Source organism: Trichechus manatus, unplaced genomic scaffold, assembly GCF_000243295.1.
Source record: "Trichechus manatus latirostris isolate Lorelei unplaced genomic scaffold, TriManLat1.0 scaffold00003, whole genome shotgun sequence".
Lineage (NCBI taxonomy): Eukaryota > Metazoa > Chordata > Mammalia > Sirenia > Trichechidae > Trichechus > Trichechus manatus.
The window spans coordinates 22,134,712-22,150,530 of NW_004443939.1; the positions used below are offsets into that span (position 1 = coordinate 22,134,712).

Consider the following 15,819-nt stretch of genomic DNA (forward strand, 5'->3'; position numbering starts at 1 on the left):
TATGCTGAACTTGCCAGAGAAACTGAAAATAGCTTACGAATTGCTATACTCAGAGAATATCTGAAACAAAATATAAGCAATGCCTTTGCAATATTGCCTGCAATAGATGAACTTGGTTTTAATTATGCTTTGGAAATCTGGATATATAAGGAACCTTTTGGGGGTGCCAAGTCAATGTGGTTTAAGTTAAATATAATCAATAAGAGAAACATTTTAACTACTGTTTATATTTCTATGAGATTTATGTATAAATACATATTGTGACATAGAATATTTCCTCTTTCAGAGTATTATTTCAATGTCCTTCAACTAAAATTTATGGCTGTAATTTACAATGATCATAGCTTATGATCTGGCATTGGATCATTTTGTCATTTCCCTGAAAAGATTGGAGACACAATTTGTTTTTGCAACTGCAACTCTTGTTTTCGCTTCTTGAAATCTTTCCCAGGCTTTTTGAAAGGTGATCATATCAAACACAAATTTTTCTTCACAGTGTTTTCTATGTATTTCTTGAGCCCTAAAGGAAAAAAGGAAAAAGAAATACTTTTAAATGACTAAAAGCACAGCATCCAATGAAATTGTTATTAATATTTAGGCGCCTTCAAAATGTTGTTGTTAGTTGCTGTTGAGTTGATTCAGACTCATGGAGACACCATGTGTGCAGAGTAGAACTGCTCCATAGTGTTTTCAAGGCTGTGACCTTTTGGAAGCAGATCACCAAGTCTGTCTTCCAAGGTGCCTCTGGGTGGGTTCGAACCACCAACCTTTCAGTTCATAGTGGAGTGCTTATCTGGCCTTCAAAATAGACATACGCACGTGGGAAAAAAGACAAAACTTAATTTATTGTATGGAATTTTCCTGTGTCAATCAATAATGTTCATATTGGACTAATATTTTTAAGATTTTTATTGGCTGGAGCTCAGAATTCTCACAATTCCTGGATTAGAACCCCAAAGATGTATCTAACTCAGCATGTCATGACTTGCAAAATTTCTACTTAAGTTTCAATAAATCCAAGCTTCTCCTAGGACTCTATGTTAGAGAATGCTGCACCAGGTTACTCTGCTAAACCTGAGAAATGCCACAGGCCATAAGAGAAATCATTCATTCATCCTCATCCTTTCATTCAGCAATTAAACATAAAATATGTATGTATGTTTGGCACTATCCCTCACTGCTGGAAACATAAAGATAAATATGACATGATCTATAATGTGAGAAGCTAATAGAAAAGAAAGACAAAGAAAGGCATATAAATATATAAATGAAGTATTATACTATAATAAGAGCATTATGTAACAAGACAGAGTGAGGCATGAGGAAAAACTAGTAAATATTACATAGAGGGAAGGGTTAGGTAGAAAAAGAAAAGCTTCAGAACTGAAATAATACAACCCTATAGCTGAGCCTTTAAAGATGAGTATTTTCAGGCAGAAAGTGTGTGAGGGGTGGGATGGTATATTTTATGTAGCAAGAAACGCCAAAACAAAGACAGGGTAGTACAGCTTGGTATGTTCTGAGAACTGACAATATTCTAATAATCTGAGTAATACAGTTCTAGAAAGGAGAACAGAGAACAGATAAGCTGGAGAAACAGACTTAGGCCAGATCATGGAGCGCTTTACATGTATGGATGTATACTCCAAAATCTGGACTTGGGGAATGAAAGAGAGGCCTAAGTCTAGAAAGATGTGTAGCTTCTGGTCCCTGATACTGGATAATAGTGGCATTCACCAGGATAGGACATGTGGGAAGAGCAACAACATGGGGTAAAAGATTAGAGTTCTGTTTTGGTTATGGTGAGTTTGAAGAGCCTGGCTATCCATCTAGTAATACCCAGTGAGTTGAGTATAGAGAAGCAATAGCTTGTGGTTGAGAGTACAGGTAGTGAAGTCATACTGTTTGGGTTTGAAATCCAGCTCTGTAACTTATTGACTGTGATTTTGGACAAGTTATTTAAGTTATCTTTACCTAATTTTCTTTATTTTTAGAAAGAAGACAATCTAACTCATAGAGTTTAGTAAGGAGTAAATGAGCCAATACATTTAAAATCTTCAGAGGAGTGCCTGACATTGAATAACCACTCAATGCTAGTTAGCTACTACTGTTATGAGTCTGGAGCACTAGTGTTAGCATGGTGGAAGCAATGGAAAGGACTTCAGAGACACTGGACAGAATGGACAAAAGAATAGTTGAATTGAAGAATCCTGGAGCCTATACTCCTGTTGCTATAGAGTCGATTCCGACTCATAGCAACCCTATTGGACAGAGTAGAACTGCCCCATAGGGTTTCCATGGAGTGGCTGGTGGATTAGAACCGCCGACTTTTTGGTTAGCAGCCAAGCTCTTAACAACTGCACCACAAGGAGCCCTACAAGTCCCTATGAGTAGGAATCGACTCGACAGCAATGGGTTTGGTTTTTTGGTTGCAGCCTACACTAGAAAGAAAAAAAAATTCTATAAGGAGGGTTATTTGATGAGCAGTGTTACAACAACATATTTGAAGAATTGGTGTGGTGAAAGTAAAGAAGAAAAGAGTTACAAAGATAGAAGGTTTTAGCTATAAATAAATATATAAGAGTTTAAATTTCAAGAGGTGAGACAGTTCCCAGTGAGGATGGGTCCTATATGGGTCTATGGAAATGAGTTTATTAAAGTTAACTCACTGCCCTTGAGTTGATTTCGACTCACAGAGACCCTGTAGGACAGAACAGAACTGCCCCATAGGGGTTCCAAGGCTGTAAATCTTTATAGAAGCGGACTGCTACATTTTTCTCCCGTGTAGCGGCTGGTGGATTCAAACCACTGATCTTTTGGTTGGCAGCTGAGCGCTTAACCACTGTGCCACCAGGGCTCCATAGCTTATTAAAGTTAGGTGGAATAAATGTTGTTGGAATCTAAAAACATTGAGCTTAGGCAGTTGGGATGGTTGTTCTTAGGAATTTGGAAGTTAACTGTTATTATGGCAGAAGCTCGATGGAGAAGGGCTTCCTATAAATCAGGTTACAAAGACCACAAGGAATAAAAAGGTAGTCCAGGAAGTCAATCCCTGACCAAAATAAGAACAAGCAGAAGATGATGTGTCAGAACTTCCATGCTAATCAACATTCTACTTCAAATTGATATCCTGCTATTCTGCTCTTAGTAGTATCATTACTTTCTCACAATAGGGAAAAGAATATTTTGGGAAACCCATGATCACCTTTTATCTGATATATAGTTCTTTCCATTCAAAGTCTCTCTTTAACCCATGCTTAGAGGGACAATATGGAGCAGCTGACTCTGCCCTTTGGGGTTGCTATGAATCGGAATCCACTCAACGGCAACGGGCTTGTTTTTTTTTTTTTGGTAAAGGGACCCTAGGTACCCCTGTGGGTATTTTATCAAATATATGAATTAGAGCTTTAACGTTCCCTTTTCTTCTTTTATTCTTCATCATCCCACAGAGCAGAATCAGGAAGCTACATTCTCAGTAATGACTTCACTAGATGTTGAGATTCATCAGAATGGTTTTGGTCAAGTGATTGATATATTAATGAAGGATCAATAACAGAACAAGTATTGGAATTTAAAAACTTCTGAAGTCTCTGGACAGACTTTACTTTCTTGAGTTGCAGCTCCTTTCTGCATGTTAATAATACCCACTATATTTGAAAACATTTATAGTAAAACTCAATAATGCCTTTTAAGACATGTTACTGATATAACACAAATATTGCCTCATTCCTCTGTGATTTCAAGAATAATATATTTGCAGCTGCTTAAAAGAGAAAATAATTCAGTTAAGATCCATTTGGAGGCTCATTTAACTCTGTATCCTCTACAAATTAATGATGGCCAGACATTCAATTTTCTGTGAAAAAAACTAAGCTAATTAAATTTATCTAACATTAACTTGCACTAGGATTTGTGGAGCCCTGGTGGCACAGTAGTTAAGAACTCAGCTGCTAACCAAAATGTCGGCAGTAGGAATCCACCAGCTGCTCCTTGGAAACCCTACAGGGCAGTTCTACTCTGCTCTATACGGTCGCTATGAGTTGGAATCGACTTGACGGCAATGGGTTTGGCTTGGGTATATATGTATGTATTTATGTGTCTACGTATACACACACACACACACACACACACACATATACCAGTTGCTACTGAGTCCAGTCCAGCTCATGGTGATCCCATGTGTATCAGAGTAGAACTACACTCCATAGGGTTTTTAATGGCTGATTTTTTTTGGAATTAGATTGCCCAACTTTTCTTCTGAGGCACCTCTGGGTGGAATCAAATCTCAGTCTTTCAGTTAGCAGCTAAGCACGAGAATATTAACCATCTGCACCACCCAGGGGCATATATCTATATCTTTCATTCCTTGTTCCAAAATATATTTTATACTAAAGTACAAAAAATATTTCCAAAATTATATACAAATTATATATAATTTGTAGAGGATACAGAGTTAAGTGAGCCTCCAAATGGATCTTAACTGAATTCTGTCTTTATATGTATTTGACAGAATATATATATATATATATATATACATACATATATATATGAAGTACACTGGAGGAAACTATTTTCCGATTTTGAGAGAAAATATAAAAATATTTCATATTTAAGAAGACATTATATAACATATCTCATTAAATAGTTTAAAAATTATGACTGGAGAAGCAGATGCTTTCTTATTATTTTAAGCTTTCTAATATAACTTTTTAATCAAAGCATTTAAGAATGTAAATAAAATGAACAGCTATAAAGATCTCTTAAAATTTTCTATGTTGTTTTAATTTCAATAGAGTTGGCTCCGACTCATAGCAGACTAATGTATAACAGAGCAAAATGTTGCCTAGTCCTATCCCATCTTCATGATCCTTGGTATGTCTGAGTACATTGTTGCAGATATTGTGTCAATCCATCTCATTGAGGGTTTCCCTCATTTTTGTTGGTGTTCTTTATAAAACATGATGTCTTTGTCTAGCTATTTGTCCTTCCTGATGAGGTGTCCAAAGAAAGTGAGCCAAAGACTCACCATCCTTGCTTCTAGTTGTATTTCTTCTAAGATTGATTTGTTTATGCTTCTGGCAGTCCATGATATATATTCAATATTTTTTGCCAACACCACAATTTGAATTCATCAATTCTTCTTCTGTCTTCCTTTTTCATTATTCATGCACATGAGGCAATTGAAAAGATCATGGCTTGAGCTAGATGGACCTTAATCATCAAAGTAACATCTTCACTTTTTAAAACTTTAGAGAGGTCTTTTGTAGTAGATTTTCCCAATGCAACATGTTGTTTGATTTCTTGACTAGTACTTCTATGAAACAAGAACTGACGCCTTTAAATTATGGTGTTGGTGAAGACTATTGCACATGCCATGGACTGCCAGAAGAATGAACAAATCTTTCTTGGAAGAAGTACAGCCAGAATGCTCCTTAGAAGCAAGGATGGCAAGACTTTGTCTCATGTACTTCAGACATGTTGTCAGAAGGGACTAGATCCTGGAGAAGGACATCCTGGTTGGTAAAGTAGAGGGTCAGCAAAAAAGAGGAAGACCTTCAAGGAGATGGATTGATACAGTGGCTGCAACAATGGGCTCAAGCATAGCAATGTCTGTGAGGATGCGCAAGACCTGGCAGTATTTGGTTCTGTTGCACACAGGGTCATTATGAGTCATAATTGACTCAATGGCATCTAACAACAACAACTTCTATGGACACTGATTGTTATTCCAAGTAGGATGAAATTGTTGACAATTATTTCTCTATGTATTATGATGCTGTTTATCAGTTTAGTTGTGAGAATTTTTGCTTTCTTAATATTCAGGTGTAATCCATACTGAAGACTGTATTCCCTGACCTTCATTAGTACATGCTTCAAGTCGTCTTCATTTTTGGCAAGCAAGGTTGTTTCACCTGCATATCTCAGGTTGTTAGTAAGTCTTCTTCTAATCCTGATGCCTCATTCTTATTCCTATAGTCCAATTTCTCAGATTATTTATTCAGCATACAGATTGAATAAGTAAGGTGAAAGGATACAATTCTGTCACACACCTTTTCCTATTTTGAACCACACAGTATCCCCTTGTTCTGTTCGAATGAATGCCTCATGATCCATGTCTAGGTTCTGCATGAGCACAATTAAGTGTTCTGAAATTCCCATTCTGTGCAATATTATCCATAATTTGTTATGATCTACACAGTCAAATACCTTTGTGTAGTTGATAAAACACAGGTAAACATCTTTCTGGTATTGTCTGCTTATGGCTAAGATCCATCTGACAACAGCAATGATAGCCCACATTCCACATCTTCTTCTGAATTCAGCTGTAACTTCTGGAAGTTCCCTGTTGTATGGCTTTAGTTGATTTTCAATTATCTTCAGCAGAGTTTTGCCAGTGTGTCATATTAATGGAGCCCTGGTGGCAAAGTGGTTAAGAGCTCAGCTGCTAACCAAAAAGGTCAGCAGTTCAAATCCACCAGCTGGTCCTTGGAAACCCTATGGGGCAGTTTTTCTCTGTCCTAGAGGGTTGCTATGAGTCAGAATCGACTCGACTACAATGGATTTTTTTTTTTTTGTCATATTAATGATATTGTTTGCTAATTTTCACATCCCATTTGATCACCTTTTTAGAATGGGCACAAATATGGATCTCTTCCAGTCAGTTGGCCAAGGAGCTGTCTTCCAAATTTCTTGACATAGACTAATAAGTGCTTCCAGCGCTGCACCAATTTGTTGAAGCATCTCAATTGGTATTCAGTTAATTTCTGGAGCCTTGCTTTTCTCCAATACCTTCAGTGCAGCTTGAATTTATTCCTTCAGTACCAGCAGTTTTTGATCATATGCAACCTCCTAAAATAGTTGAATGTCAATTAATTCTTTTTGGTACAGTGATTCTGGGTATTCCTTCCATCTTCTTTTGATGCCTCCTGCATCATTTAGATCGTTTAGGTTCTTGCTTTGTTTTGTTCTTTGCTCATGGGGTCCTTCAGTATTGCAACGTGAGGTTTGAATCTTCTATTTAGTTCTTTCAGCTTTAGAAATACCAATCGTATTTTTCCCTTTTGGTTTTCTAACTTCAGATATTTACACATTTAATTATAATATTTTACCTTGTTTTCTAGAGCTGCTCTTTGAAATCACTGTTCTGCTATTTTGTCTTTTACTTCATAATTTCTTTCATTTGCTTTAGCTACTCTGTGCTTAAAAGCAAGTTTCAGAGTCACTTCTGACATCTATATTAGTCTTTTCCTTGTTTCCTGTCTTTTTAATTATCTTTCACTTTCTTCATATATGATACCCTTGATGTCTTTCCACAATTCTTATGGGTTTTGTTCATTAGTGTTTAGTATGTTAAATCTATTCTTGAGAAGATCTCTAAATTCAGGTGCAGTGTATGCAATATCATACTTTGTCCCTCCTAGACTTGCTTTAATTTTCTTCAGTTTCAAATTGAACTTGCCCATGAGTACTTATGGTTGGTTCTGCCATTGACTCTCAGCATTGTCTTGACTGATGATATTGAGCTTCTGCATCATCTCTTTCCACAGATGTAGTCAATTTGATTTCTGTACAATCCATAAGGTGAGGTGCACATATAAAATCATAAATAATGTTGTTGAAAAAAAGTATTTCCAGTGAATAAGCCATTGATCTTGCAGAATTCTATCATGTGCTCCAGCATCATTTCTATCACCAAGGCCATATTTTTTAACTACACTCATTCCTTAAATATTAACATGGTTAGGTTACAAAAACCAGGTCCTTATGCAAAAACTGGCATTATGTGAAAATGGAGGATGACCACATCAGATCACAAAATGGAGGATGACTACTTCACTAGATAACTGTCAAATTACATCATTACATAACTGCCAAATCACTGAGAATCATGGCCTAGCCAATATGACACATAATCTTAATCATCATAGCCAGTGTTACTCTTGCCTTGCATCTCAGTGTTCATTACTGCCAGATGTACGTCGATAATGCAAAAAATAGTCAGATAATGTATGTGTCACTATTGTCATAAATGTGAGATGTCAGATAATGAGACAGTCAATAAGTGGAGAGTAAGTGTACTGTTCCTTCTTTTTTGTTGCCAACTTTCATATTCTAATCACAAGTAATTATCAATATATCTTGGGTGTTGCATGTTTGATCAATTTCAGACTGCAGAATTCAAAAAAAAATCTTCAATTTCTTCTTCTTTGGTATGTGTGGTTAGTGTGTAACTTTGAATAATAATCATATTTACTATTCTTCTTTATAGGCTTATGGATAGTAACTTCTACCGACAGTGTTGTACTTCAAGACAGATCTTGAAATATTCTTTTTGACGATGAATGCAGTGTTGTTCTTCTTCAACTTGCTGTTCCCAGGAAAGTAGATCATTTGACTGTCAGATTCAAAGTGGCCAATACTAGCCCATTTTAGCTCACTAATATCTAGGATATCCATCTTCAATCACTCTGTTTCATTTTTGAGTTTCCAATTTTCCTTGATTCATACTTTGTACATTCCATATTCTAATTAGTAATGGATGTTTGACACAATTTGAATCATGACACATCAGCAAAGAAGGGTCCTGAAGTCTTGACTCCATTTATATTATTAAGGTCAACTCTACTTTGAGCAGGCAGCTCTTCTCTAGCTGTGTTTTGAGTGCCTTCTAACTTAAGGGGTGTCTTAGTCATCTAGTGTTGCTATAACAGAAGTACCACAAGTGGATGCTTTTAACAATGAGAATTTTATTCTCTCACAGTCCAGTAGGCATCAGCTCCAAGGGAACACTTTCTCTGTTGGCTCTGGAGGAAGGTCCATGTCCTCAATCTTCCCTTGGTCTGGGAGCTTCTCTACGCAGGAACCTCAGGTCCAAAGGGTGCGCTCTGCTCTCGGCACTACTTTCTTGGTGGTATGAGGCTCCTGTGTGTCTCTGCTCGCTTCTCTCTTTTATATCTCAGAAGAGATTGGCTTAAGACACTATCAAATCTTGTATACCTCATCAGTATAACTGCTGCTAATCCATCTTATTAGATCATAGTGATTGAATTTACAACACATTAGGAAATCACATCAGATTACAAAATGTATACAACTATACAATACTGGGAATCATGACCTAGCCAAACTGATACACACATTTTTTGGGGGACATAATTCAATCCATGACAATGGTCTCATCTTCCAGTTCATCCTCCAAATATTGGACAATATTTTGTTGTTATCTATAGGGTTTCATTGGCTAACTTTCAGAAGTACATCACCAGGCCTTTCTTCCTGGTCTTAGCCTGGAAGCTCTGCTAAAACCTGTCCACCATGGGTGAACCTGCTGGTATTTGAAATATCAGTAGCATAGTGTTATGGATTAAATTGTGTTCCCCAAAAATATGTGTTGTAAATCCTAACCCCTATGCCTGTGGTTAAGGAGCCCTGATGGTGCAGTGGTTAGGTGCTTGGCTGCTAACCGAAAAGTCAGCAATTCAAACCCACCAGTGGCTTTGCAGGAGAAAGATGTGACAGTCTACTTCCGTAAAGATTACAGCCTTGGAAACCCTATGAGGCAGTTCTACTCCGTCCTATAGGATCGCTATGAGTCAGAATCAACTTGAAGGCAATGGGTTTATGCCTCCTGGTTATAATCCCATTTGGGAATACGTTGTCTTTAGCATGTTAATGAAACAGGATTAGTGTAGAGTGTATCTTGAGCCAATCTCTCTTGAGATATAAAACTGATTAAACAAGCAAGGAGAAGCAGAGATGGGGAAGAGAGATGCCAAGACACATGAAGATCATCCAGGAGTAGAACCTCAGAGACGAGGACCTTCCTCCAGAGCTGGCAGAGAGAAAAGGCCTACCCCTAGAACCAGCATCCTGAATTTGGACTTCTAGTCTCTTAAATTGTGAAAAAATAAATTTCTGCTTGTTAAAGACACTCACTTGTGGTGTTTCTGTTATAGCAGCACTAGGTAACTAAGACGCATAGCTTCCAGCATCACAGCAACATGCAAGCCACCACAGTATGACTGACAGACAGACAAGTGGGTAAAATATTTCTGTATGAACCTTAAGTACATATATTTACATAGTTTCAACACTTAAAATATCACCAGGATAAAACTATGGTTGATAAACTTCAGTCTAATATCAGAAAATACTGTCACAAAAACTTCGAAAGGTTAAAAGGAAAAGAAAAACATTATTGCAGGTCATGTCTAGTGCACCCTTCATAGTTACTGTGCCTTTCAATCTCTTTGAGCTATTTAAAAACCATGTAAATTGAGGAAAACTACTAATAATGTAAACGATTCCTGTCTATAGAAATCTAAACAAATTTTGTCCAGTGGAGCTACAATTGATTATTGCCCAGTATATATTGACTAGCTTTTCACATATTTGTAAATTTATTTTAGCATTTCTGATTGCCTCTATACAGATAGTCCCTGACTTACAATGTATTCGAGTTACTACGAACCAACATGATGACTGGTTTTTTTTTTTTTGGACATTTTATTGTTAGTAATATGTACTACATACAATGTTGCAGCACGTAATTTGCAGATATTATCATTCTCAGATGTTCACTCGCTGGTCTATAATAAAGTCAGTGTGAGGTGTCACTAGTCATAGCATATAGAAAGTTGGGCAATATTCAATTCTAATAACACATGACAATTGAACTGCACACACACCCAGCAGCTGTTACAACTCCGACTTCATTGTTATGACACTGACTCCGACTTCATTGTAGACTAGGCTTATAGCGTGATCTTATTCAGCACTTCATACCATCAGAAGCATCAGTTGTTAATGTGAAGCCAAGTTGTTGAAGTTTCTCACACTGTAACACCTGCACTGCTTGTACCCCCAATAATGTGTCTAGCAAAAGAAGTCATGCCACTATAAATTCTAATTCAAAAATAGGTGAGGAATGCTCTAGACATAGATATAAAGATGAAGGTCATTAAGGCCTCTGATAATGAAAACAAAGCCAGCAAAATAGTACATGAGGAAGGACTGTCTCATTCGACCATTTCAACAATCATTAAAGATAAGAATAGGATTTTGGAGACAGTTAAAGGAGTGATTGGTATAAAATAGACAATTTTAACAAATAAGAGGGATGTGCCAATCCATGAGATGGAGAAGCTGTTGATGATCTGGATAGAAGACCAAATTCAGAAGAAGATTCTTACGAGTTCAAATGATAGCACACAGCCTTTTTGAAAACCTGAAGGAACAGCAAAGAGAAGACTACCGTGAGTACTTTAATGCAAACAAGGGCTGGTTTCATCACTTCACACGCAGATTTGGCTTACGTAACTTGTGTATAACTGGAGAAGCAGTAAGCACCTATGTTGAAGCTGCCGGAAATTTCAAGAATGGACCAGATAATATAAGATGAAGAATATCCACCAGAGCAGACTTTCAACATGGATGAGACAGGTTTGTTTTGGAAAAGGATGCCAGAATGGACCTATATTCACACAGAGGCGAAGTCGATGCCTGGTTTCAAGGCATTTAAAGACAGAGCCATGCTGCTGCTTGGATGAAATGCTGCTGGATTTAAATTAAAACCATTTTTTTGTTTAACGTTCTGAAAATCCTCGAGAATTCAAAAACATTGACAAAAATAAACTGTCAGTCTACTACAGAAGTAACTCCAAGGCCTGGATTATTCAAAGGCTGGTTTTTAAATTGTTTCATCCCAGAAGTGTGCTTCTACTGCCTTGAAAAGAGCATTCCCTTCAAGATTCTGCTACTTGATAATGCCTCAGGATATCCTTCTCACGTAGATGATCTAAATCAAGATGTGAAAGTAGTGTGTCTACCTCCCAACATGACAGCTGTGATTCAGCCTATGGATCAAGGTGCAGTTGCCACCTTCAAAGCATTCTACCTACGGACGACTACGTTTGCTCAGACAGTAGCTGCAACAGATGGAGGTACGACGGTAACACTACTCGATTTCTGGAAGAATTATAGTATTCTTCAGTGTATCCTGAACATTGCGTCTTCCTGGGACAAAGTTATGGGAAAATGCAGACAGAGGATATGTAAAAAATTGCTGAGTTATGTGAACACGCTCCAAGCATTTGATCAGGATAATATGATGGAAGAGACCGGTGGAAAAAACTTCCGTATGGTAAGAACGCTGAGCTTAGGACTTGACATCGCTGATGTAGAACAGCTCATAGATCACAAAGAAGGGAAATTGACAGATCAGGACTTAATGGATTTTGAAGAGAAAAAAAGTGCTGAAAAAAAGAAATAATGAGAGAAATAATAGGAAGAGGAAAGACAGAAGTTGTCAAAAAACTTTTACAATGAAAGGATCAGCTGAAGTTTTTTTCTAAACTAAGAAGTCAGGCGCTTCAGTTGCTTGAAAACAAGGATCAAAACACTGATCGCTTTGTTAAATTCAATAGATTTGGCAAGATGTTACTGGGAAATATATGAAGAAAACGAGATAAGAACCGTATAGACAACTCTCACTAATTTTCCAATTAGATACACCATTCCCATTCCCAGGGATAATCCAGATGATCCAGAACCTTCCACAAGTGAAGTTATTACTGAAACTGACAAAATGCCAACATCGTCCACCTCTTCATTGTCACAGTAAATTTTCAAGATTTGTGTATTTTTATGTATGTATTAACATATATCTGTAAGTTTATATGTAATGTTTCAAATCCCCAGAGACAAATAAAGATCAGATTTATAAAGATACTGATAATAAAAGACAATAATAAGAAAAACTAAAGAAAAAAAATGAGGTATTCAACTTACGTCAGAAATACTTATGAAGGAGTCGCTGGAATGGAACCCTGTCATAAGTTGGGGACTACCTATATATTTGTGCTCTTTGAATTCTCATCTGAACTGGTTGTAACATCTTACTGGTTCCCTTATTAACTAATGAGTTAAATAAAATCTTCGATATGTGTTCATTTTATATTTGTGTAAGTCATGGTTTTACCTTCTTGAAACAATATATTTTGACAACTAATGGAATTTAAATTTTCTATATGTAGGCTAGAATATTTTAAGAATCAATATTAATTTTCAGAGCTTTCACCTCCTCACTAAGTTTAGTTTAAAATAAAAATAAATTTCATCATGAAACAATCAAAAAATTACTGTATTTGTTTGAGACAGCTTTGCCCAAAGTGCTTTCTGAGGAATATTAATTTTCTGAGATCTTTCTTGAGAATTAGTTTCAGTGGTTAAATACGTGTTTAAAATGCAACATTTCTTTCTGGAAGGATTCTTAATGGTCTTTACCATGAGATTGTTTACTGAGACTTAAAGGCCTTCTCTAATCTGGTTTTCCCCCATTTGTCTGTCAGTTTGTTGTACTGTGGGGGCTTGCGTGTTGCTGTGATGCTGGAAGCTATGCCACAGGTATTCAGATAACAGCAGGGTCATCCATGGCAGACAGGTTTCAGCTGAGTTTCCAGACTAAGACAGACTAGGAAGAAGGACAGGGCAGTCTACTTCTGAAAAGAATTAGCCAGTGAAAACCTTATAAATAGCAGCGGAACACTGTCTGATATAGTGCCTGATGATGAGCCCCCCCAGGTTAGAAGGCACTCAAAAGACAACTGGGGAAGAACTGCCTCCTTAAAGTAGAGTCGACCTTAATGACGCAGATGGAGTGAAGCTTTCAGGACCTTCATTTGCTGATGTGGCACAAATCAAAATAAGAAGAAACAGCTGCAAATATCCGTTAATAATCGGAACGTGGAATGTATGAAGTATGAATCTAGGAAAATTGGAAATCGTGAAAAATGAAATGGAACGCATACACACCGATATCCTAGGCATTAGTGAGCTGAAATGGACTGGTACTGGCCATTTTGAATCGGACAACAATATGGTCTACTATGCCGGGAATGACAACTTGAAGAGGAATGGCGTTGCATTCATCATCAAAAAGAACATTTCAAGATCTATCCTGAAGTACAACGCTGTCAGTGATAGGATAATATCCATACACCTACAAGGAAGACCAGTTAATACGACTGTTATTCAAATTTATGCACCAACCACTAAGGTCAAAGATGAAGAAACTGAAGATTTTTACCAACTTCTTCAGTCTGAAATTGATCGAACATGCAGTCAGGACCATTGATAATTACTGGTGATTGGAATGCAAAAATTGGAAACAAAGAAGGATCGGTAGTTGCAAAATATGGCCTTGGTGACAGAAATGATGCCAGAGATCGCATGCTAGAATTTTGCAAGACCACTAACTTCTTCACTGCGAATACCTTTTTTCACCAACATAAACAGCAGCTATACACAAGGACCTCACCAGATGGAATACACAGGTATCAAATTGACTACATCTGTAGAAAGAGACGATGGAAAAACTCCGTATCATTAGTCAGAACAAAGCCAGGGGCTGACTGCAGAAGAGATCATCAATTGCTCATATGCAAGTTCAAGCTGAAACTGAAGAAAATTAGAAGAAGTCCACGAGAGCCAAAGTATATTCCACCTGAATTTAGAGACCATCTCAAGAATAGATTTGACACAGTAAACACTAATGACGAAAGACCAGATGAGTTGTGCAATGACATCAAGGACATCATACATGAAGAAAGAGGTCATTAAAAAGACAGGAAAGAAAGAAAAGACCAAAATGGATGTCAGAAAAGACTCCGAAACTTGCTCTTGAACATTGAGTAGCTAAAGCAAAAGGAAGAAATGACGAAGTAAAAGAATTGAACAGAAGATTTCAAAGGGCGATTCGAGAAGATAAAGTAAAATAATGACATGTTCAAAGAACTGAAGTTAAAAAACCAAAAGAGAAGAACACACTCGGCATTCCTCAAGGTGAAAGAATTGAAGAAAAAAATTCAAGCCTCAAGTTGTAATAGTGAAGGATTCTGTGGGGAAAATATTAAACAATGCAGGAAACATCAAAAGAAGATGGAAGGAATACACAGAGTCATTATACCAAAAAGAATTGGTCGACATTCAACTATTTCAAGAGGTAGCATATGATCAGGTACCAATGGTACTGAAGGAAGAAGTCCAAGCTGCACTGAAGGCATTGGTGAAAAACAAGTCTCCAGGAATTGATGGAATATCAATTGAGATGTTTCAACAAATGGATGCAGTGCTGGAAGTGCTCACTCGTCTATGCCAAGATATTTGGAAGACAGCTACCTGGCCAACCGAATGGAAGAGATCCATATTTATGCCTATTCCCAAGAAAGGTAGTCCAACCAAATGTGGAAATTATTGAACAATATCATTATTATCACATGTAAGTAAAATTTTGCTGAAGATCATTCCAAAGCGGCTGCAGCAGTACATCGACAGGGAACTGCCAGAAATTCAGGCCTGATTCAGAAGAGGATGTGGAACCAGGGATATCATTGCTGATGTCAGATGGATCTTGGCTGACAGCAGAGAATTTCAGAAAGATGTTTACCTGTGTTTTATTGACTACACAAAGGGATTCGACTGTGTGGATCACAACAAATTATGGAAAACATTGTGAAGAATGGGAATTCCAGAACACTTAATTGCACTCATGAGGAACCTGTACACAGATCAAGAGGCAGTTGTTCTGACAGAACAAGGGATACTGCGTGGTTTAAAGTCAGGAAAGGTGTGTGTCAGGGTTGTATCCTTTCACCATACCTTTTTAATCTGTATGCTGAACAAATAATCTGAGAAACTGGACTATATGAAGAACAGGGCATCAAGATTGGAGGAAGAATAACCATCAACACACAAAACCCAACAGATAAGCTAGATAACTGGGATCTTCTAAAAATCAAACACCTATGCTCTTCAAAAGAC

At 37.2% G+C, this 15,819-nt stretch overlaps 1 protein-coding gene across 1 annotated transcript in view; it reads right to left on the bottom strand.

Annotated features, from left to right (window-relative positions):
* Positions 1-240: 240 nt before the first annotated feature.
* The window catches only part of LRRIQ3 (leucine rich repeats and IQ motif containing 3), a 225,712-nt gene continuing 210,133 nt past the window's right edge, over positions 241-15,819 (bottom strand). The window contains 1 exon segment of the mRNA XM_004369135.2: positions 241-520. Within this exon segment, the coding sequence (XP_004369192.1) occupies positions 364-520 (157 nt within the window). The 3' untranslated portion in view covers positions 241-363.